The 24741-nt window shown below is 42.2% G+C and overlaps 2 protein-coding genes across 3 annotated transcripts in view; both read right to left on the bottom strand.

The window, feature by feature from the left end:
- The window catches only part of exoc1 (exocyst complex component 1), a 272742-nt gene that overhangs the window by 206777 nt on the left and 41224 nt on the right, over nt 1–24741 (bottom strand). The window lies entirely within an intron of this gene.
- The window catches only part of kita (KIT proto-oncogene, receptor tyrosine kinase a), a 41978-nt gene that overhangs the window by 13591 nt on the left and 3646 nt on the right, over nt 1–24741 (bottom strand). The window contains exons 2-17 of one of the 2 annotated variants that reach the window (XM_074668400.1): nt 24379–24633; nt 21824–22108; nt 21594–21733; nt 19743–19935; nt 17592–17778; nt 14992–15107; nt 14590–14704; nt 11832–12013; nt 7796–7902; nt 7507–7633; nt 6884–6988; nt 6437–6547; nt 4775–4916; nt 4521–4612; nt 4282–4412; nt 1435–1557 (exon numbers count right to left, since the gene is read on the bottom strand). In XM_074668400.1, the coding sequence (XP_074524501.1) occupies nt 1435–1557; nt 4282–4412; nt 4521–4612; nt 4775–4916; nt 6437–6547; nt 6884–6988; nt 7507–7633; nt 7796–7902; nt 11832–12013; nt 14590–14704; nt 14992–15107; nt 17592–17778; nt 19743–19935; nt 21594–21733; nt 21824–22108; nt 24379–24633 (2411 nt within the window). The remainder of the gene's footprint in view (nt 1–1434; nt 1558–4281; nt 4413–4520; nt 4613–4774; nt 4917–6436; nt 6548–6883; nt 6989–7506; nt 7634–7795; nt 7903–11831; nt 12014–14589; nt 14705–14991; nt 15108–17591; nt 17779–19742; nt 19936–21593; nt 21734–21823; nt 22109–24378; nt 24634–24741) is intronic. The other variant, XM_074668402.1, reaches the window with a different exon arrangement.

Raw genomic sequence — 24741 nt, 5'->3', positions numbered from 1 at the left:
GGCCAGTGTAGCATGCGTTATAGTTTTTTTCTGGTTTCAAGTTTAAGAGGTCTCTACACGAAAACCGACCAGAAGTCAAACCGCTTCCTAAGTTATTAGATGAAGAACATTCATTGGGCAAAAAGTGGAATTTTCCAAAAAGCTGCTATGACACCAGGTATTCTAGGCTGCAATCGATCCCAGAAAAGCCAGAGAAACCTTGTAAGTACTAAAAAATTAAGGCGCTGTGTAGAGTTCTTTTTTCACCACTAACCCAGTAATCTGATGATTAAAACATCAAAAAATAAACAAAAACAAACTCTTATAGTCTGGATAACAAACACTTGCATTGAGCTTTAAAGTGTGTAACTAAAAAGCCTCAAACTTAGATGCAACGCTTTCATAAGCTGCCGTGAAATCAGACATTTATGCTTTGACAGCCCTGAAGTGACTCATTCAATTCTATCTTAATGTCAACTGCTGACCTTCTTTTAAAGTTCCTGCCCCAGATACACAACAGCAGGCAATTCAAGTACCTTGAGTTAATACTAACCAGTGGTTACTGGTAATAAACCTTTACATGTTGACTTTCCACACTCACTGAGAACAGAACTTTCTCACAGCTGCTGACACACAGTACAGGCTGTAGCAGAAGTCACGTTGTACAAATATTTACCAGCAGAAGGAAGTTTAGGGCAGCTGCACTCATGGTTTGCTTTTGAATATGTGTTGTAAAACACGGTCAGAAGTTACATGTTTGTATTTAACTTTCAGAGACTGTATAACTGCACACACCCTGGGAACTATATCCCAGTACACACACACACACAGTGGGAAAATTTGTCTGTCCACTGGTAAGGAAAGTTTGGGTGCTTTGTACAACGGGTTTTTACTTGGCCATCAAAGGAAAGGCCTCAAAAGATGCTCAGGAGTATTTTACTGGAACAGACCATAAAGTCTTCAAAGCATGAGAAAAATTAGCGGCTTATAGTCTGGAAATTACAAACACTTTAAATGTAGGACATAGATTATCTTAAAGTTTATTTTTTTCAGAGTTGATAGAAAATTAAGTTCCATCTTGTCTTTGTGCATTTCAGTTTATTCTAAAACTTTTTAGCTTTTAATTTCTATTCACTGGTCAAACAATCCCCTGCTGAGATGATCACCTTTTCAAGTATACAAGACCACATAACTCCATTTATAGCAAACCTCCCATTTGAACTTCCCCAAATTTTAATGTTTTAGAAAGTTTAGTTCAACTTGAAGGTTGAAAAAGACCAGCTCCTGAGTTTTAATAGACATACATTCGTTCAAAGCGACCAGACTTCTTTAAACTTAAGGACAAAGTTTAACTCAATACCTTTTATGGTGAGGATGGCATGTTAAAAGGTGGAACATGTCATGACAGTTTATATTCCACCTCATCTTGAATACCCATGTTTCGTGCAGACTTACGTTGCCTTTCACGACGTAGTTGGAGTCTGTGGTGATGTCTCGTGCCAGGCCGAAGTCACAGATCTTCGCCACTCTTCCCTGAGTCAGCAGGATATTTCTGGCCGCCAGGTCTCTGTGGATACACTAGAAAAAAAACAAACGCACCTCTATGTTACATCAAGTGATGCCAGTGTGACAGATCAATAATGAAACGCAGGTCGTGGATAAAGTGCTTTTTCTCATGCGGGCTGGTGCTGGATTTCTACACTTGAGTCGGTAACACACAACCTCTGACACTGATACTGGAGCTCAGTGGCCACATAATCTCACCTCCAACACTGATAAATATTTCATATTAATGCTACAACATGGGTTTTAGATCCATTAACAAAGTTTATGTTTCATGCTCTGTTTCAAACTCCAGAGAAGTATTTTGGGATTTTCCCACATGGTTGTAAGTTACAGAGAATCATGAACTAATGGTCCTTCATTTGTGACTTAAATTTAGATTTGAGTCTCTGTCAGGGGGATCAAGTCTCAGTGATGCCACTGCATGTTTTTTTTTTGTAGAGATGTTAAAGGTGAGTTGCAGTCCCTATCATTATCTGACAGCCCAGCTGATAGCATCAACACATCAATTCAGCAAACAGCAAAATATTTGTTCAATTTAAAATGCAGCAAACAGCTTTACAACACACCACCTCCCCAGCTCCCCCTTTAATGCTATATCTCATACATCTTGTTTTACCAAGCAGCAACCACTGGTCAAAAAATGTAAGACAATGTGGAAGTGCTGAAATCTGATGTTTCTTGAGTGTTCGCTTGACGCTGACTCAGAAAGTACCAGAAGTCACAAACACACCAAGCCAAAAAAAAAAAAAAATGTTTTCACAGCAGTGAAAATGGGGTGGTGGTGGGGGGTGGTGGTGGTTAGGACTTGTTAGAGGCCCATTTGTACTCGTTTTACGAATGAAAAAATGTAATTGTCCTCTTGTCGTTGCTAGGCGCTACCCAAGTAGCTGCCTGTTGCAGCAGCTCTCTCGTCTTTGTCCGTTTCTTGTAATTTTTTTGTCTCTTTTTCGTAATCTTTGTATTTGGAGTGGATCATCACTTTGTATGGTTCATTGTTGGTCACGGACACCAAACTTTTTGTGGCTTCGGCGATATTTTTGACTACTTTTCTCCTGTGTTTGTCTGGAGATCCTACATGTAACCATGGCTGCATGTTTACATGCGAACTCAGCTGTTAGCAGCCTGTAGCATGTCAATGCTAACTAGTGTAGGGCTTGATGATTTCCCTCGAGCTGAGGAGGAGGAGGTGAGGACGACGTGCCGGTTCTCGGGTGTGAGCCAGGAGGTGACGACGTGGACCTGTCCTTCCATCCATCGTTGTTGGGAACGTGGGATCCAGCTCCGGGGGATGGACAAGCTAGCCGTGCTAATGCTAACCCAGCGGCATCGTGCTGTTCAGGGACGTGGCTGACGGAGCTGATATCGGACGCCGGCGACACATCGGAGGGATTTGCCTGCTGTGAGCAGACAGGATCCAGGAGACAGAGACTGAACAGACTGCTGGGGAGGCTCAGTCCTGGACCCTGTGGAGGTGGAGACTGGCTGGGCTGGAGAGTGGTGGACGAGTGGTGGACGGAATGTCGTCATCTAATTTCTTATGGACCTTTTTGCACTTTCTATACTCTGTCTTACTTTTGTTTTCTTAAATGCTGCGGTGACTCCTGAATTTCCCCTCGGGGATAAATAAAGTATTTTCTATTCTATTCTATTCTATTCTATTACAGTGTTTTTACCGTCACTGCTCGCATTCTTCCATTCGTCCTTTACATTGTCATTGCAGTTAACCAATACATCCACTGGGGGGGCAGCCCATATCCAAGAGTTTATGACAACAACAAACTTAAAAACAAACATGGTGACTGTGGAGAAGGTATCGCTAATGTACTTCTTACATAAAAAACAAAAACGGAGGCAGTGTTGTACGAGGTGGTGGTCAGTAAGGCAGTTAAATACATTGCAAAAGTTACGCCATTGTAATATCTTCTTTGTGTCTCACTAAAGCTATGTATCAGGTAGTTACAGCAATAATGTCCCCACAATTTGCAGTGGTACTGCTCCACTGGTGCGTATCCGTCAGCTTCATGGAAACGTGCAGAAATAGGAAGAAATGAACGCAGAGCATTGACAAAAGGCTCTGTATGTATACGTATCTGCATGTAACATTGAGCATAAATGGGCCTTGAGATTGCAAAGCCTGCGCCACTCCCAGTATAGCTGTGCCAGCTGATTTGCTTCAAAAATCTGTTTCAGTAACAGACGGGTGAGGTCTGGGGGCACTACGTCTATTAATTATTTTATACTACAGAGATCTGACCAGTGTCGCATGCAGCGTGTGGCTGCTGCTCTCCCTGCCTTGGCTTATCATGCATACATGAAAGATAGGGGAGGTGTGCTCTCCCAGCCTCAGGCTTTGGCATTGCACATAGGATTAAGAGCTACCAGAACAGAGCCATACCATCAAAATAACTTATTGCATAATAAAATTCAATCTTTGATGAGATTTGTCCTGAATGAACTCAAGTACTGTTTTTTGCTGCTGTTTACCACTGTTTTCATTGTTGGAGCTGCCCTCCTAGATTTCAAGTTCCTCTGAGATTCTGGGCTGGAAATCAGAACCAGGAACTCAGAATTCTTAACTAATCAGATTAAACAGGGGGCACCATTAGCTGTGTCTCTTTTAAGACTCGACTTTTTCATGCACCATCCTTTGGTCGACTGTCTGGGGGCCGACCAAGTTGTAGAAATTGAAATAACAAATGTTCCCCGTAAATCTGCTGTGGTTCTTGTTATGCTCACATTTTTGGATGCTAAGAACTCCATGCCTTTGGCCACTTGATAGGAGAAGCTGAGAAGGTCTTCGGTATCCAGCGACAGACCGTCCTCGTCAAACAGCTCATTCTCTGCATCTGCTTCAACATAGGAGCCACCTGAAGACACAAACAGGATGATGATTGGTCATCCGAGTTCACATCCCTCTCCTCGGACAGCGCTCTGTGTATTTTGGGACTGAGGAATTTGATGAATGGCTGGCTTGCCTTTGTGTAGTGAGCGTCTCTTCTCGGAGAAGCCGGACGGCAGGTTGCCAGCAGCAGAAGGCCTCATGGTCATGTAGCCGTTCAAGCTGTCACTGCGAGGAGGAAAGGAGCAGTCTGGTATCAGCTGAGCACAGCCACACACAGGCACGCTGCTGTTCGAATACAATACTCCTACGCACGTTCTGGGGAGTAAATACTCTCCTTACTATTCCACACAATACAACCACCTCTCCTTATACAGAAAAGAACCTGACCCAGCTGTGTCTCTCTGCGGCATGACGTTGCGGTAGTAGTAGTCTTCCTCCATCTTGTAGCAGATGAAGCATTCCCTTTTTCTGCGCAGGAAATTAAGGAGGTCTCCAAAGCAGCAGTACTCTGTGATCACCAGTGTCGGTCCTGCAGCCAAAGAAAGGAAACATTCAAACTGTATGAGTCAGAAATGGAAGAAACTGGTTGATGTGTGAAACTTGAAAGGTAGCAGATGCCTCTCTGGCTTTAGAGGATGAAGATTCATCAACTTATAATGATCATAGCCACATTTTTACTCCTAGTTTAGGGCAAAGTAGAGATAAATTAAAGGAGTGTTCGTTGAAACAAACCATTCCAAACAATTTGCTGCAATTTTATAAATTTATTAATATAGTATTAAATAAAGGTCTTAAAGTTGGAGTCTGCAGGACTTTCCTAAAAAAAAAAAAAAGTCAACTTCTACAAGAATAATCCTGCTCAATCATCTACTACAGGGCTCTATTCATGTGTGTCAGTGTCTGCATCTGCCTCAACCCCCTCCTCAGCCTGTGTGCTGAAGTTGTATCGGGACATTTCTGGGGGGAGAGTAAGCATGGCTGCATCAGCCAATCACAGCGCACCCAGGAAGAGGTAATCAGAGCAGCTACAGTAGTGGATGTAACAGAAGGGAAGAAAGACACAACTGAAGTAAAATGACAAAACAAACACAAAAAGCTTATTCCTAAATGAATGACTGAACTTTCAATTGCTTTCAGGCACTTGTCTTTCTGCTAACCAGGTTTGTGTCAAATAACTGTGATTAGCTTGTGCTAACATGCTAAGTCAGGTGCACAGCTTTAAAGTCTCTTCCATGTAGAAATGCTATGCTACAGGTAGTTGCTGGACGAGGGAGTGTGTTCACGTGGTCACAGAGGCAGTTGCTGTGCGCTGCCACTGGCACTGATCCAAGGAGGAGGAGCCCAGTATGAATGTTGTGTTTTCGAACAAGCAACGAAAATTCCTGCAGACCCTACCTTTGAGGTGTGGAATGATGTGAAAATGGATAGTAAAACATTAAAAATGTTAATAAGAGTTTAATTGGTCCAAAATATTCTTAAATAGTTTGAAAATTACCCATGTGGCAAGATGCAAAGCAGACAAGTTTTATTTTATACTTTATCTCTTTAAATACACATAATGGTGTCCCGCAAGGACCTGTACTGGGCCCCATTTCAGTCCTTGATCATTTTTAAATCCTAAAATTTTTGCAGCTGCAACTTGTGGTCAAATGTACACATTTTATTCAGCTGTTCTTAAATTTTGCCTCCAGTTAAATATATGTCTACAGAGGTAAACTGTAACTCTGTTTACCCCTATTGGAATATGATTTTTCTAAAAAAAAAAAAAAAAAAAAAAAAACCCTCCTCTGTAATATGTTGAAACAGATTTGGGTTCATGTGTGTAATCATATCAGACACTAGAGGCATCACCAGTATGAAAACAGATCTTTGGGTAGCAATCACACACCTAAGTGGAAAGACAGCACTAAATAACCTTGTCTTTCATTAGTACACTTGAAGCAGGGCAGGAGATACTACAAACGCGATCTCCTGATTCTCTGCCAAAAGTCTCTGAGGTTTTACAAGAACAGTTGGGAATAATAACACAGTACAACAATGCTGCCACACCTCCAACTGTGCACGCCCCCAGCAGGTTGACGATATTCATGTGATTCCCCAAATAACTGAGGACTTTCAGCTCCGACATCAGCGCCTCTTTCTCTGTGGCATGAGCGCTTGCTGTGGGAAAAAAATAATAAGAAACAAACATATTGCAATGTGATCAGCATCTGCATAATGGTTAGCAGTCAAAGAAGCCAAACTATTATAACATGTTGTGATTTGGCCAGCATGATAAAAAAATTAGCTTGTTGCTGAAGGCTAATGTAAATAAAAGTGTCTTTTAAATATATTGATTTGGCAACAGCATACAAACCAAAATACAGACAACTTAATATGTGTGAGAACACCTGCAGGGAAAGGTTTTATAAGGCTTTAATTCAGTGATTACACATTTCTCACATAGCTGAAATAGCTCTGCGTTGCTTCATTTGCATGTGTTTTGACGGCGCTTACATTTGAGCATCTTCACAGCCACCGTCATGACTGAATCTGCTTTGGAGAGGCCATATGCAGTCGCCTCCACCACTTTCCCAAATGCACCAGATCCGAGCGTCTTCCCTGAAGACAAGAAGACAGACACAAAACTGTTACTCCCCATCCTGTTTCCCTCCCACAAACTGGCCCCATGCCAGTGTTCCTAAAACAACACCAGTTTGAGCCCCCGGGCTGTGTACGCAGGCACCAGGACACGCAGGATCCTGTTTAAGGAGGTTTGTTGAAAACAACACCCATAATAAGTCAACAAAATCCTGTTTGCTGTGAGGGAGTGGGGTTTCATCATTAATGAAGCATGGGACTGGTTAGTCGCTGATGACCACAGACATGACTAAATCCCTAATGCTGTCCATACACAGAAAACAGAGTGTCTGTCAATCAGCCAGAAGCCGCCTGAGGCTAGCTGGGCTGATGTCATGCTGCCTGCTCTGTTAGGCTTTCTAACTGACATAAAACCCCTTTTATGTGCACATCACGCACCTCCAACTCTGGTTTACACCTCAGACGTTGGAGCCAGAGTTTCCACGCTGCTGCAGAGTGTCAGCAATGACAGATGAATAAAACCATGGAAAGTAGCTTACCAAAACGCAAATTGTTTCGAGGAAACTCCCACTGGTGATCATACGGTAGCTGGGTGGGGTCGATGTACACATAGTTGTTGCCATGGATGCCTTCGATAACTTTCCACTGGATCTGGTATTTTGGTTTCTGGCATGAGTTCAGGCAAAAAGATAACAAAACATAAATTATTGTCACAATTTAACGCTGGGATATTTCTGTTTTTTTGGCTTGTTCCAACTGTAAATGTGTAAAAAAAAAAAAAGAGCAAATAAGGTGTGTCACTGTTCCGGTAAAGTGAGGCTGCCCTACCTGCATGTACTTGTAGAACAGCATGATAAGGACGAGGCAGAGGATGCACGCTGCTGACACAGAGCCAATTAGCAGCGGGGTGAACAGATTATGGGGAACGGTTCTCTCTGCAGGAACACAGAAACAATAGAAGAGTAGGGAGAATCAGTGTCTGTTTCAGTGGCCTGCCATGTTTACACTCTCAGTGACATTGCAGAGGGGCATTAAGGTAAGCCAGGGAGGGCTAAGTCACCCTGAAGCCCACTTTGCCCAAATCACGGAAAACTAATCCAATTAAACATGTAAACATGCAGGAACTTCAGTTTTTCCTCCCTTGTGCAAACTCTGTGCTTCATTTTTGCAGACGCGCCTCTGTTTTCTACTATGCTGCTGTATTTCTGTGGCTTCTGCAGCTGTGTTGGTGAGTAATTATATGTAAACAGTGTCCTGTTCCTGTCTGTGATGCCTTATTGTTTTGCTCCTCTGCACAGTGGGGTGTAATAAGCTCTTTAGAGATAAGAAGCTTTCTTTCCTCTTCGAATCAGAGAATGCAGAGTCTGCAGGAACTAATCCCCTGTAAACCTGTCAGTGCTTTCTAAAGCTTCTCTGTGTATTCTGTTGTGCTGCTCACTGACGCCTCCACAGCCTCCCACAGCCCCCTGAACGCCCCCCTGAACGCCCCCAACCGCCAGGACTCCCGCTGCGCTCCACACTCTCTGCCTCCGCCTGCTCTGGTGCTGCACCGTGAAGCACACAAATCCTGGGCACACTCTCCCAGAGGCCCGTCCTGCCTGGCTAAGAAAACACTCACCTTCTGCAAAAAGCTCACCCACATACTCGCTATAGATACAGTTAGACCCCCAACCATGCGTTAACCCTGGGTTTGCTGGGATAGGGGCAATTTTTTTGTACTTTCAGGTCTCAGGACATGCAGCATATAGGAAAGCCGTTACAACTGGATTTTGAGTCAAAAGTAAACAATAGACTAAAGCTCATTCCTATCTTTGAGTTACATCTTATCAAGGCCAATCACGTTCTGGGTATCTTCCCCTGCTGATGTTTACCTAACAGATCTTAGACGACCAAACCTGAGTTGTAAAACCACGTTTATGGGTTAATCATGCTTGGCATAAATATTTTGGGTTGGAGATTAAACCCCATGTAGGGCACAACTGCTGCGATAACTCTTGTTTGGTCCACAAAGTTGAGTTAGTGAACTTAAGTTCTCCAGAGTTCACTCAATTAAATTGAAATGAAATTGACCCACAGCTGAGAAAAATTCATAATCTGAAAAAAGAGGAGATGTTAATGTCACTGTGTCCTTAGACACTGTTGACTGTGTTGTGCTTAATTCTAATCTAAAGGTGAGGACACGCAGCGGATTACATAAATTCAGAAACAAAACATGAGACTAAAAGGCGCCCCTTCATTATCACATGCTTTGTGGGCCTACTTACAAGCTGAATCCTTCTCTGTTTACATCATAGCAACGTTTCTGCCCTGGCTCAGAGCGTCTGTATCACCTGGTTTTCAAAGACGATAAAAAAAAGGCCTAGAGGTTTAATTTGGGGTACTTTGTAATCTTTCACAACTTCTGAGATCCTCTGCAACAGGTTTTCTGATAAAAAATAATCACCAACATTGTAATATCTGCAGCTCTGCCTTCTTTAAAATCAGTCAACTCAAGCTCTGTAATTTTATAAAATAAGTATTTTAAAGCATCTGCATTCAACATTGCTGATGGAGCCAGAAAAAAATTAAATAAGTCAAACATGCTTAAATCTGAGATTGATGACAGAGAGGTAAGAAATTGTACAGAAGGTAATGTTTGGATAGGTTAGGATAAGTAAGGATAGGTAAGGATACGCAAGTGTAGGCTCATATATGAGCTTGCTTTGCTGCCTGTATGACCCCTGCCTGATTGTCTCCCAGCTCTCCATGATGAGAAATAAACACAACATGTAGCCTACTTAAGTTTCAGTTTCTCCTCTCTCCTCTCACTCACTTCCCTCATGCACACTTTCATGCCTCAAAGGGTTAAATTAAAAATTTTCATAGTGATTTAGGGAAGGAATCAGAATTTCAAAATGCATTTTTTTTGTTTTGTGATACAATCTAAAAATACTGAGATATTGATTTTAGGCCATATTGTGCAGCCTTAGGAGGGCTGGAGAGGGGTACAGTGAGATAGAGAAAGATAGGGTGATGTACAATGCAGTGGGGTAATGAAAGCCACAGTGGGGTAGTGAAAATAGGGTAATGAAGGGTGTGGTGGTATATGGAAGTATGGTGAGAGAAAGGGTATAGTGCAGTAGGGAATGGTTGGGTATGAAAGGGTGCAGAGGGGTAGTGCAGGTAGGGTAGGGTAGGGTAGGGTAAGGAAGAGTAGCTAATTGAAGGGTACGTTGGGGTAGGGTATTGTAAAGTAAGTCAGAATAAGAAAAATGAAGACAGAACAGGATATGCTGGGATTTTATAGGGTAAGGTAAGGAAGGGTAGAATTGGGTTTTAGAGGGTTTGTCAGAATAAACATGGCAGACCTACATTTCTATGTACACATGAGAGCATGTCCTACTAACTGCCTCATGTTACATTCATAATATTACACATCACTCAGATTTCTAATGTTCTGCCTGAACCCCACACAAAACAAGAAAAAAAACTGTAAGAAGACGATGCAGCACAATCTCCCACACATTTTCCAAAATTTTTCAATGAGGAGAGAAAAAAAAACTAGTTTTGAAAACAGTTCAGTTTGCATGAGGGAAGTCTGAGTTTGAGCTTTTATCATCTGGCAGTCGATACAGAGTGGAGGATGTGAGAATCTTACAAAGCATCCATAAAAATCTCTATATTTGTAGCTCTGAGAAAGTCTTGCTCTATAAACACCTCCCTCAGGCAAATAAAGTTTCGACGGATATCTGACTGACTCTGCTGCATGGCGATGGGGTGTGTGATACTTAGCTAACAAAATGTTTGGATCCTCCTATTCAGAATCAGAAAAAGCCATCTCCAAATCATTAATTTACTTTAGTCACAGACTGTTTGTTATAAATTGGTTTGCGATGCGCATTATGGTTTCAAATTCATGCATTCCTGTGCAATGTAACTAACAGCGGCTTAGCACTAGCAAGTGCTACAGAATATAATATGAACAGTAACCCTTTGTGAGATCATCCACAGCCTTCAAGAGACTTCAGCTGACAGAAACAGACGGCTGCTGTTGATGCTTAAACTCCTTCTGTGAATAATTAACCACCAAAGAGCCAAAATATCAGCGCATTGGAACTAGATTTCTTATGACACCAGACTCATTAGTACTTAAAAACATATGATATTGGTGCTTGTTTTGATGGCTCCAAGACACCAAAACCAAAAATACGACACCAAAAGTTGAGTAATGTTCTAATTTTTTATTTGCAATGTGCGCACACTGCTGACGCTGTCACCGACATAAATCAACAAGTGACAAACAATTCAGAGTTCTCATCTGCAGACTTACTGCAGCTCTCATGCCAGGGTCAGCAACACGTCTGCAGCACACCTTGATGAAACTTGTGCACTTTGAAGAGACGCCAAAAGTACTTGGAAAGATGCTGCATAGCAGGATGAAGCACAGCTGCACCAAAGCAGAAACCAGCTTCATGTTTGTGTAGCAGAGTGGATGAGCTCATCCTTATGCCTGAGTATAGTTGTAATACAACAATCAGAAAATGACATCTCATGCTCCTACTCACTTGGTTGTGGCAGCTTTTAAGTTAAGGATGTGATGTAAAATATGACGTTTTTCAATGGCTCCTGTACTTTTCACGGCTACAGAATGAGGAGACTTTTTGACAACCCATCCCTCATGTTGTATATAACGGCACTTTATGGTTGATAGTTGGAGTGCTATTGCAGATTTGGCTCTAGTGACTTTAATGAGCTATCTTTGCTTTACACTCAGTTTAACAACTCCTCCTATCTGATATTATTTTTCACTTTTTCAGTTTGATTGGTTTTATCTGAGATGCTTCAAAAATGTCACTTTTTGTACCACCAGGTAAGACCGACTCACCGCTGATGGAGAAGAGTGTGTAGGCCTGCTCTCCGTCCACTGTAGCCACACACTCCAGAGTGTTGAAGCGTCCCTTGCTAATGTTTACCCTGCTCTCCACCTCTGTCTTCCCAAACCTGGGGCTGAACAGGGTGACGGTGATGACATGTTCCTCCTGGGTGGCATTCAGCTGTTGAGAACACCTGGAGGCAGAAGATTACACCTTGTTGAGATGGGATCATGGACCTTATTGTTTCTTGTGAGGACAAACAGGCATTACCCCCAAATCTCTGCAGGACATACATTCCTTCTCTGAGTCTTTTGTTGAGACTTTCACTAAACAAAGTATGCAGAATGAAACACATGTTTGCTCAAATTTCAGAATATTTTGCAGCACTTTTTCTCAGAAGAGGTCACAAAAACAGAGGGGGGTTTGCAGAACTGAAGTACAAAGAAGCAGACCATGGCTTTCACAGAGAAGTATGTGTTGTCTAAGCCCTCTCAGGTCACATTACTTTGTTTCTGTACATACAGTACATGTGTGTGTGTGTGTATGTAATGATCATTAATTGGATTTAATCATACTTAAAAAATGGCTTATCATTCAGTGTCTGTGCATCTTGGGGATTGGTGTCGCGGGTCCTTGTCCTTAAATGCACTTTATGTTAAACACGCAACGAGCCCTGGTTCGAAGCCTGTCAGCTGTATCCAGGCAGATATCAAGCCCATCGACCAATTACAAATCAAGTCTCTCCAAATCCCTTATCATCTCATGAATGTCAGCCAATCACAAGTCAAGGCAGTTTAAATCCCACATTCCACCTTCATCATCATTCCTGACTCAATAAACATCTTCCCCGTGACCTTAAAGACACTCCACATGCAACATATTTACTTCAGTTGGATGAAATTTTCAAAATAAAACTATAAGTAAATTACAGATCCAAAGTTTGGCTTCATGCAAAACATCCAGAAAGTTATAGTTAAAGTTGAAGACATGCAGAGAAGCGTGACATTTTTCTGTGTTGTTACATGTTTTTGTCTTCAGTGTTCCCCTCCACCCCAAACAAAACAAAAACAAAAAACCTTTTACCAATAGAGTTGCTTTTGGATTTCTTAGCTTGTTATTTGTCCATTCATGTTAAAAAAAAAAAAGACTAGTCATCTCGGATGTGTTAAATCACATTCACTGCTTTAGGCAGCAGATCAAAATACAGCCCAAAGAATGAGGGTTTTGTGTTTTGCTCTTTATGGTATAGCCTGGATGCATTTCCCCACATTTAACAGTAAATGGACCCTTTTACAGTTTTTTTCATGGCAGAATGAATTTTATCCCTTCTGACACTGACTCTGCTGAGACAGCCATTTAAAATAGAAAATGTATGAGTGATTCATTCAGTTGATTAGAGTCTTGGTTGCTTTCTCAACACATAAAGACCCAAAAACGTTATTTTCAGTCAGTTTCAAACTAGAGAAACTCCTCAAATGCGCTTCAAACATCAGTGAAGTGATATTCAGAAAACATGGCTTCCCCTTTACTTTAAAAATGTTTCTGATCATTGTAGGTATCCTCCTTTTTATTACAAAAACAAACATTAAAGACAAAGACTAAGACATGTAACAAGACTAGTTTTACCATTTGGGGAGGGAGACCCAAACAAAATGAAAAACCAAACCAAACAAAAAAGAAATAAAAAAGAACACACAAAAAAGACAGGAACTGTGTGTTTCTTTGTGTATGTGTGTTGGTGTGTGTGCATTGTAGGTATCCTTACAGAGGGGGTACTGTGCCTTTTTTAGGCTCATACCATCCATCTGGAACCCATGAGAAGCTTTACATGATGTACAGCTCCAAACAATCCCTTTTTTTCCTTAAAACTGGTGCTCTAAAAACCCATACTTCAGCCTTTGCCCTTCGCTGTAGATACTGTCTCTTTAATGCTTCCCGCTCCGCAAACCCCCTTCCCTCTGATTGGACAGCCTGTCAGGGGCAGAGCTACAAGCAAACCTTGGTGTACAAGCCCCACCTCTCTACCCTTGTGTGCTCATCATTTTAGTAAGTCTCTTAAAGATCTTGCGCTCTTTCTCTCACAAAATTTCATAATGAGAGATACCTTTTTTTTTTTTTTTTTTTTTTTTTTTTTACAGATTCAGGGACTTCTACAAAAAATGAATATGTAGCATAAAACATCCAGCATTGTAACTTTATATCCAGTTTTACAATACGAAAAAGCAGGATACCCCCTCTTTAAAAAACACCACTTTGTCAGAGGTGTCATGGGCAGCAATGACAGAGTTTGGTCTCATCTTTCACCCAAAAAGTCTGCATGTTGGGGAACTTAAAGTTGCCCTATATTAAAAAGACTAACAACGAGCAAAACCAGAAGCATCATGCCTTTTAGTGGCACAGTGAAGCAGCAATTTTATATTTATGAGGAAGTGAAGTTTTATTTGGCTTCAAAATACTTTCTCTAAATTCGGGCTGAGTCACTGTATTACTAGTTTTTCAGCTGATTTCAGTTTTGGAACTGAATCCATCATTTCGGTTTGTGTTTTGGTGTTGAATAAATTACAGGCCCTTATATGAGCTTGTAAACTCACAAATGTCACCATTAAACTTCAGCCGCTGCTGCTAAGATAAATGGATACACATTTCACAGCTCGCTTCACTTCAAAAAAAAAAACCCAAGAAAAAACAGATGCATATAGAAAAACTGCTGCAGCTTTGAGGAGAGTGAAGCAGTGATGTTGCATGGCAAGGTAAGGTAGCGTCTCTAACCTGACGTAAGGCTGCTCACAGTAGTACCAGGTGATCTGTGGGGCAGGGAACCCCTCAGCCACGCAGCGGACTTGTCCGTCCACGGGGCCCTCATGGGACACAATTTCAGGTTTACCTAACAAACACAAGTTAATGTCACAATATGTCAGGCTTTTGAGATCCAGTCACACACACACACACACACACACACACACACACAAACACACACACACACACACACACACACACACACACACACACACACACACACACACACACACACAGAGCATATTCCGAGGAAAGGTCAATGTATCCAACTCCCACCCGTCAGTGACTGAAGATGAATGCACTGTGTAGTAATGAGATTCATTGAATGGCTTTGGGGAAACAAAAACCTTTAAAAAAATCTATGCCATAACTCACTGATCACAAAGATGGTGAATGTTTGGTTCACTGATGCGTCACGGTTCGAGGCTTTGAACGTGTAGACTCCACCCTCGGACGTTTTCAGTCGTACCAGCCTGAGCTCACTTGTGAACCTGCAGACGGAAACAACAAATACTCTATTTGTCAGATTTTAAAGAATTGTAATGGTATGTTTCATTCATTTAATTTTTTTGGTGCAAATGTTTAGCAGCTGCAAATTGTTTTGAATTTTTTTTTTTTTTCCCAGAGGACTGCTTCAGTGGGCAGCAGTGACGCAGAGTAAAATCAATGCAATGTCTATTATTATTGGGAACAAATGGGCTCCACCTGAAGAGCTTGTTTTTGATGTTTTCTAAAAGAATGCACAGATCTCTATTGTGCTTTTCAATCTCTGTATTTCCAGAGTGAGAGCTTGGTCCGTATTGCCAACATTAAGTCGTTGGACTCCGCCAGGGCTGCCCTTCGTCACCCATTCCTTTTGTTACTTTGAAGGACAGGATTTCTAGGCGCAGTCATGTGGTGGAGGGAGTCAGGCTCAGGGGTCCCAGGATCCCATTTCTGCTTTTTGCAGATGATGTGGTCCTACTGGCCTCATCCAACACTGACCTCCAGCTCGCACTGGGGTAGTTTGCAGCTGAGTGTGAAGCAGATCAGCACCTCTAAATCTGAGGCCATGGTTCTCAGTCGGAAAAGGGTGGACTTCCCGCTCCAGGTCGGAAGAGAGTCTTTGCCCCAAGTGGAGGAGTTCAAGTATGTAGGTATCTTGTTTACAAGTGAGAGGAAAATTGAGCAAGAGATCCGGGTGGTGTTGGCAGTGATGCAGACACTAAACTGGTGCATTGTGGAGAAGAGGGAGATGAGTCAGAAGGCAAGGCTCTCAATTTATCGGTCAATCTATGTTCCAACCCCCACCTACGGCCATGAGCTGTGGGCAGCGACCAAAAGAACAAGATTGTGGATACAAACAGCTGAAATGAGGTTTCTCTGCTGGGGGTCTTGGCTCAGCCTCAAAGATAGGGTTTGGAGCTTGGACCACCTGAAGAGGCTCTGCATCAAGAAGAGCCAGATGAGGTGGTTCGGGCACCTGGTAAGGATGCCTCCCTAGGGAGGTGTTTCGGGCATGTCCAGCTGGGAGAAGACTCAAGGGTAGACCCAGGACACGGTGGAGAGATTATATCTCTACTGGCCTGGGAACACCTTGGTATCCCCCAGAGGAGCTGGCAGAAGTGGTCAGGGACAGGGGTCACTGGTCTTTGCTGATGGCACTGCTGCCCCTGCAACCCAGACCCCTATAAGCGTTGGAAGATGGAATGGAAACAGCTGTTTTTACGAGGCTGGCAGACTCCACTTACAGCAAAAACAATTCTGCCTCACAGAAAACCAGAGCTGCTGGTTCCATGCTGACTTAATCTACTGATAAGTTTGTGCTGTTGTGTGCCTTTGGAGGTTTCCATTACCAAGGCCCCTCTCTCTTTACATACAGGACTGTATATGTCCTTTTTAAACCATGTACCATCACTGCTCACATACTTCCATGCGTCCAGCCAACAGTGAAAAGTTATGGCAGCGTTGCAGGAGGCGGTGGTCCGTGGGGTGGATAAATACATCGTGGAAGTTCCGTTAAGGTTATGTCATCTTCTTATCTCACTAAAGGACAGAGCAGGAGGCTCTGTTCGTATCCAGATCCACGTGAAACATTGAGCATAGACGGGCCTTTAAGCTGGACTTTCAACATTTACATCTCTTGGAAAGTCTTTCATGTAATGTAACAGACCTTGACAGATTGTGTTACAGACATTGAAGCCTGTTTCTTGGCTGTGGGCTGAAGTGATGTGCTAGTTCAGGACAAACATTTTTACACCTTTAGTCATACTCTGTGCAAAAATGTGCACAAAAACAGAGCAAAACAGTGACACTGTTAATCTTAAACAACAGTATATTAACGTTTAGTTACGTATGAACAGAAAAGAGAGTATTCTTCTGAGAAGCTGCATGAGAAAACTTAAAGCATTCAAATATTTGCATAAATGATTACAAACAGTCTTCTGTTTATCTTTTGTTGCTTTTGCACATGTGTCCTCTGGCTTTATGCAAACACTTTACAAAGGTTAAGCCTTTGAAGTTTCAAATTTAGCAACCCTTTTTTCTCTCCAGCGATGATATAGATTTATTGATTTTGACGGAATAAAAAAGGGTTAATAATCTGTTTCCTCTCATGCATGACTTGCTTTAGGCGCTGGTGTCCAACAGAGGCCCAAAGGTCACATCCTACTCTCCCAGTATTCATAAAATATTTGTATCACTCACCGTGAAGCGGAGCTAAAATGTATTAGCAGCCTTGGATAATATTATGTAAGACTTCTATCTTCTGCGGAATAAAGGTCTCACTGTGGATATTTCTGAAATCTGTCACATCCAGTTTCAGCAGAAAGCTCCGGGTGCTTTGGAAAACTTCATTTCTTAGAGAGCTGTGACGAGAGCAGCCGCAGCCAAACAGGAGGTGTTAAATTCCTCTAACAGAGCGTAATGAGCTCCTTCCTCTATTTAGCACTAACATGTAGAAGTGGGACGCTTCTAGCAGGTTTGTGTTTTCTCACCTGTACTCGTGGCCATGCGTGGTGATGACGTGGTCGCTGGTGTTCTGCAGCTCCTGACCCATGAAGCTCCAGGAGAAAGTGTGTGGCTTTGGGTAAGCCTCAAAGTCGACGTTCAGGGACAAACTCTCACCTGAACGCACTTGGATGGTTCTGTTGTCTGTGGGCCTCAAGCTGATGAATCCTTTTTCTGTAAACCATAAGATAAGATGTTAAATGAGTTTCAAAGAGTTACTTCTGCTTTCCTTTTTAGCAATGTGAGCAAATTGGTTAGATTCATGGTGGTCTTTCTGGATTGTTATCCTTAACTAGAGATCTAATCAAAATTCTTTGGCTCTTCTTTAGCCTCTGTCCACACATATCCATCTTTGAGTGCAGTAAACACTGGGCTCCTTGTGTCGCCTCTCCAGCCTCGTGTGTGAAGCTGCAATCCAGACCCCAAAGAATGACCAGCAGCCAGAAGAAGAAATCTTAACCATTGAAGAGATGGTTGCTGGCTTTAGCTAAACAGAGTGACTCGAAGGCACTGTGTGAGGTATTCATGATGTGTTGACTGTGGTGACCTCATTGGATGAAATCCATAGTTTTATTACAGGATGAGGACCGTCTTTCCCATGAGCAGTGTCAACATCTGTGGTAAATATGTGACACATTTGTTGTGGAAGCAAATGAACGAATACAGATCTTCTTCTTTTTTAAATTTTGGGCTTTTTATGCCTTTAGTCTGATAGAGAAAGAAAATGGATAAAGCACAAAAAAGGGTGAGATTGGGGAGTGACACGCAGAAGAGAGGCCACAGGATGGATTTGAACATAGGCCACACATGCAAAGATAAACTTCAGGGAGCACAACTTGGACCACTAGGCCATCAGCACACCTTGATCTTCTTTTTGATATTAATCCTAATCTAAGTATCAATTTTCAACTGCAATTTAACAATGACTAAACCTTGTTTACACAATAATGTTTCAACCCAAATTGCAAAAAATGCTGTAAAAAATTTGCGTTCACACAGAAATGCTGGGAGACTGGAAACATTTAAGTAAGCATACCAGGCCTGTGGATGACAGTATAGCTATCTTGTCCAGAAGCGTTTATTGGTTGATCTTCACTGAAGTAGAGTTGGGATAATCATCTGGTGTTTTGGTGAATACTTAGTTCATAAGTGGTGCAAAGAATGCACATATTGTTGAAAGACAGTCAGCAGATTCAGCAGCACAAGCGCGACATGATGGTCCGCCAAGACCGAAACAACAGTACTGTTGTAAACACTAAGTGGAGTGCCACAGCACACTTTCTACTGAAAACTCGGGATGCTGTTTTCTACGGTAACAGTGACCGTGGCGTTTCAGAAAAATCCCAGTCTGAAGGCCATTTACAAAAGTCTCTGCTTTAGGTCAGCTAAAACGCCATTTTTGTGTTAACAAAAGGCAGAAACACAAAATTACTTTTGCGTTTCATGCAAACAAAAACTGCCTTAGTAAACACTGGTTTAGTACCATTAGTTAGCTTACAAAACATTATGTTTCAATATTTACCCTGATGTCATGATGTGAGCACAGACATTCAAGAAACAGTTTGAATAAATATGATTTATTTATTTAATTAAGAATAAATATTTAAATCAAATGAATAAAATTTTGATTGTAATTTAATAAATGTTTATATTATTCAATTATTAATTATATTTTATAATAGTATTTAATATTAAAATATGTCAATTGATTTTTTTTTTATTAAATAAATATAATAAATATACACATGAACATAAATAAAGTATTTTCTATTCTATTCTATCACATCTAAGTGAGACATGCTGAAATGATGGGGTCACTTCATGAAGATCTCCTAACTGGTTCATGACATGTTTAAAAGGCAAGTCTCAAACTCCAATGTCTGCCCATAGCCTCTCGACAGCTTGCCAATCAGAGGGGAGGGGGTTTATGGAGCGGGGGGCCTTAAAGAGACAGCAGCTTTAACGAATGGTGTCAGACAGAGGCTGAAATAAGGGTTTCTAAAACACCAGTATGAGAAGTTAAGAGTTAAGAGCTGTAAATCATACAGCTAACATGAGGGAACAGACAGTATAAAGACAAATATAATTCAATACCCTCTTTTTGAATAAAATAATAGTCTTCCACATCGTTTACTCACCATACACATCCAGCCACACTGACTGCGTGCTGACCCCCTTCTCGTTCTCTGCTTCACATCGGTACCTCCCGGTGTCCTGAGCTTCAACAGCCGTGATGTGCAAGGTGGCGCTGCGCACATGCGTGAAGTGCTCCGACGTGATTCGTGACGCACTCTCAACCTTTGCTGGTTGCTGTGGATACCAGACGGCACCCTGTCAACGCCCAGAGATCTCTAGAGATTAACCCCGTCTGCATGTCTATCCTCACCGACAGACACACAACCGCCAGCATGCGACCATACTCTCACATGCATGTGCACAGTAGTCCACATATGGCCAACACCCTGCAGCACAAAGTTTAACCCCTGATCCAAGAACTGACAACCACTGACACTGACAGCAGGTCCACAGGAAGAGAAACCCTCATCTGAATTTACAAGAACACCAGTGTGCTTGTTTGTATTGTTCTGTAACATGACTTTTCGATTCACTGTAGGACCATTTCTCAGCGCAGCTGTTGAGCTGGTGGGAAAACAAACTCTTGTTGTGGGTTTCATTCCCAAGGAGCTAGTTATAAGTGGTTGCCTCTTCTCAGCTTTCAACATTTTAAAGAGACCAAAGACATGCATCAATACTCAGGGGCTAATTCACAAACAATGGACTTCAGCTGGGAATTGCAGCCTCTTCCAACGCACTCAGGGTCTGATTCACAAAGAAAGCTGTGCCGTTGATACAGGATGAGCTTTTGCTGTTCAGAGATTTTATAAATCTTCACTCTCTGCTCTGACTGAATGGATAATGAAGAGCTGCAGAAATGAGGCTGCTCTTTTTCAGTTTATGGTGACTGCAGGACTCGACAGATGTGACAAGAGTTTTATGTCTGCCTCCCTGCAGTGAGACAGCATGGCAAATTTACACACTCATCCTCATTTGACGTGACAGTTCAAGCAGAACCAGAGCACCAGGAAGCAGGAGTTTAAAGGGAGAATAATCCTCTTGTTTGTTTGTTTGTTTGTTTGTTTGTTGGCAAGAGTAAAAGTGTGGCCAGACAGAATGCAAACCAAAATTGTCACATAACAGGAAGTCAAAGATAAAAATGTGATCCTCACACATCCAGTAGATTCTCTTTCAAAAGCCAATCAGCCGTAAGTCCTGAAAGTTTGACTGTTTTCCTCACCTCTTGAGGACAGACCTGACAAGGGTTGATTATTTTTACCAAGGCAGACTGATGCCTCTGTTTAAAGGGGCAGTGAGGAGTTTCTAAGTGGTCTTGATAAAATCTACCTTCTAGATATTTGCCTGATCCTACTCCACACTTAAAAATGAGATTATCCGAGCCAATAAAGGAAATTCCTAAGTGCTACTTCTTAGCTTCCTGATCAGGTCCATTATGGGGCGTCTAAGTATCTATCAATTTGTAATTAATTTTTGTAGTGATGTGCACACGGAAGCCAAACTGTCAGACAGAAGAGTACGAGCTAAAGGCTAAAACATGAGCTAAAGGCTAACATAAGGGCTAAGCTGTTTGTATTGATGTTCATTCCAACCCACATGCAGCAGTTATTCTGCAGTGGTCTGTTCAAACTTGAGAGTCTATCAATAAAATGAAGAGTGAGGTTATGTTTGCTCTGAATTAAATGTCACATCCAGTGGTGAGATTTTACATCATTTTAATATGATCTCATGCACTAAAAATCCTGCTTCATCGCGATGCTTTCTTTGCATTTGGTTTAAACACTTTCTCTATTTGTCTCATTCTTGAAGCCCAAAAGCCTCTTCTCTTTGTGAATCCACCCCTAATATAAACCATCCTATTTTAATCTGCCACCAACAGCACTGAACACGCTCAAGAAAATGCAGATGAGTCTCACCGAGCCAGGTGGGGTGACCCACTCAAGCGTGATATCTCCGTTGACATTCGAGGTGTTGCAGGTGATGGAGAGACTCTCCCCCTGCGTGCGGATGACTCTCTTAGGCGCCAGAAGCTCGATCACAGGACGAGCATCAGGAACTTAGAGGAAATACAAAGAAGTGTTAAGAAGAGCTCTTAACCTCTGAAACATCAACCTGCATGCACTCATGAAGACTGACTCCTCTTCACCTGGTTTCACAGTCAGAGAGTAGTCACGTGACCTGACCCCTTCTCCCCCGAGCGTTCCTGTGCACACATAGCAGCCTTCGTAGGCCCTCTGCGTGTTGTGGATGGTGATGCCTTGCTCCAGGCTTGCAGAGTACTGGAGACCAGAGGCCAGAGCTTGGCTGGAACATGTTTCCAGGCGCAGGTTGTCCAGACTTGGATCTGTTGCCAGGCAGGGGATGGAGGCAGCATCTCCCTCTCGAACGAGAATGCTGAACACCATTGATTTTCTCAAAGGATTGTCAGGATCTGCCAAGAAAGAAGAAAAAAAGCACAATCGCACTTCAAGAGCTACTGAGTGAAGAGCGAGGCTGCAGGGAGCTGCTGAAGATTTGCTTTGTGACAAAATTAAACAGGCTTTTACTGTGAAACATCAATCAATCCTGGCGTGTTGACTCCTCACCACATTCTTACTGTTATTTCTTCCTTTTCATCAACTGTAACATATAAACCAGACTTCAAGCTGCAGCAAAAGCCCAGCTTACTTCTTCCACACTTTAACAGCCCCACGACTAATGATTAACTCGTTATACGGAATTTTTCATCTTCCACATTCAAATTGTCTCTCCTTGCCAAAACTTTTCCCAGCACACAATGAATGCATCAAACTCAGAGGTACTTTATCTCTTCAGCCAGGTGTGCAACCAAATCAAAATAAGCAAAAAAGATGCAAAAGAGACAACAGTTACTGTGCGATTACACCCACTTCCTTTGTACCAATATTAGTGGAGAAGTTTGCTGCCTGGAGATAAACAGTTGGTGCTTCTAATTCTCCAGTTGGTGCCATTACACCAGTGCAGAAGGAGGAGGTCATAACAAGATAATTTAATTAAAAGTTTGGTTTGATCATGTTTCAGATTTTATCCCTCAGACTGTAAAAGAGACAAACTGTGTCGCCTTTTTTTTTGTTTGTTTTGTTTTTAACCTCGAGCAGCTCTGGAGCTGTTTTTCAGCCTGTGCATCCTTGTTTTGTTTGTCTCATGCATGAGCACAAGGAGGCACATGTCCATGTTTTCACACTACTACTCTCAGCCACAAGTAACGATAGCACACTAAGAAACTCATCCAGGTGCGAACAAAGAGCATGACGAATGATGCCATAGGATAAACAAAGATTTCTAACAAAGCAAATAAATTTCACAGACACGGTTTGAGAAATCCTGAACAACTGTTTTTTTTAACATTTGCTCATTTATTTAATTATATGTTAGCCCTTTTCTGAACTATGTATTTTCTTAGCCTGTGTAATTTTATGGTTTTCCTGTAGTTTTATGTTTTTAATCCATATCTCCAGTGTTTCCTCAGCACTGGGGGCTGTGATTGGCTCAGGCTGGGAGGTCTCTGTCTCTGGGTAGGGGCTGCTTTTAAACATGTAAAACACTTTCATTTTTAATGTATAAAAAGCGCTTCGTAAACAAAGTTTGGTTTGATTTGATTTCTGAGGAACCAAATGCTGGAACAACTTTTATTGGAGCAGTTTTAAAGCTTCATGCTTTGTTATTACTGGGTCTGCTTCGCTGCATTTTATCATAAAATCTTTCAACACCCTCCAATCTTGGCCCCGCAAAAAACAAAACAACTTTTTGCAGTATTTTAGGGAGCCTGTTTTACATTCTGCTCACACTTTTTTTTTCTTGTACTGCTTTAAAATCTCTCTTGAAAACATTTGGATTTCAGATAACAGCCTCTTTGAACATTTTCCCACTCACACACAAGAGCCTGAAACACAAGGAGCACAGAGAGAGAGTGTGTGTGTGTGTGTGTGTGTGTGTGTGTGTGTGTGTCATGCTTGTTTGTCTGTAGTGTTTGGCTGCACATTTACCACACACACCAGTTGCTGCTCAGTTTTGTTTCTGTCCGCAGAACTCTGGGGGCTGTAGTATTGAACTACACTTGCTGTTTCTATGGTAGCTCGAGTGTCGCCAGAACACAAATCTTCAGGATTAAAACTTTAAATCAAATAATTCCACCAATTTTGTGTCCAAATTTGCAAAATAAACAAGAACAAAGGCGGCTCTGTTATCGAGCTTGTGTTCTCAAAACACAGAGATCCACCCTGCGGGGACAAAGCTCTCTTTGTTTACCTGCACAAGTTTCCCCAGCAGAGTCAATATTTTTTGATAATACTACATCCAAAGCCTCTAATCTATAAAGTCGTTAGTGTTTGCAGCCTCGGAGCTCCATGTGTGGATAGTGGAGTGAGTGATCAGCACATGATATCAGCCTGCAGGAATGGCAGCCGTCCAAGGGGATGTAGAGTCACAGATAGAAGGAAATACAGTAGAACTCAGTCATGCACTTGATAAACAGCCGGTATCTACTGTACCTGTTACGGGGCAAAGTAACAAACACCTTTTCTCTGCACACACCCACACACTGATCTCGCTGCAGAGAAAAACATCAACAGACTTCTTTCTGCAGTCTGTTTCTACTTTCTCTAAAACTCACTTCTCCTTTTCCCTATCCCAGAAGCAGACACATGATCCTGAATGCATCAGAACACCAGAACCTGGAGCTACCTTTCACATAGACGTAGATGGAGGCCCGCTCCCCAGAGCTCTCCTCCAGGCAGATGTAGCGGCCCATGTGAACGGGCTGGGCCCTGGAGATGTGCAGGGTGGACATCCCGTCAATCTTTTTCTCTCCCCGCACCCTCAGCCGGTCCTCCCGCTGCCACTGCATCGCTTTCTCGCCCTGACAGCGCAGCTCAAAGGGTCGGCTGAGCATGACGACGATGTGGGGGTCAGCGGGGGTGATGGTGGGCTTTGTGTCACCTGTAAGAGAGCAGAGGAAGAAATCCACTACATTTGTACATACCACACAGCTAAAAACTGAAAGCCTATCTGAGTGTTTTTGTTTTATTTTCAATAAAAATGTCTTTT

The sequence above is a fragment of the Halichoeres trimaculatus genome, unplaced genomic scaffold, assembly GCF_033239565.1.
Source record: "Halichoeres trimaculatus isolate MK-OKI-2021-1 unplaced genomic scaffold, fHalTri1.1 fHalTri1_scaffold_4, whole genome shotgun sequence".
Taxonomy (NCBI): Eukaryota; Metazoa; Chordata; class Actinopteri; order Labriformes; family Labridae; genus Halichoeres; species Halichoeres trimaculatus.
Note: the sequence above shows the minus strand (reverse complement) of the source record. Positions and strands in the feature narration are given on the sequence as shown.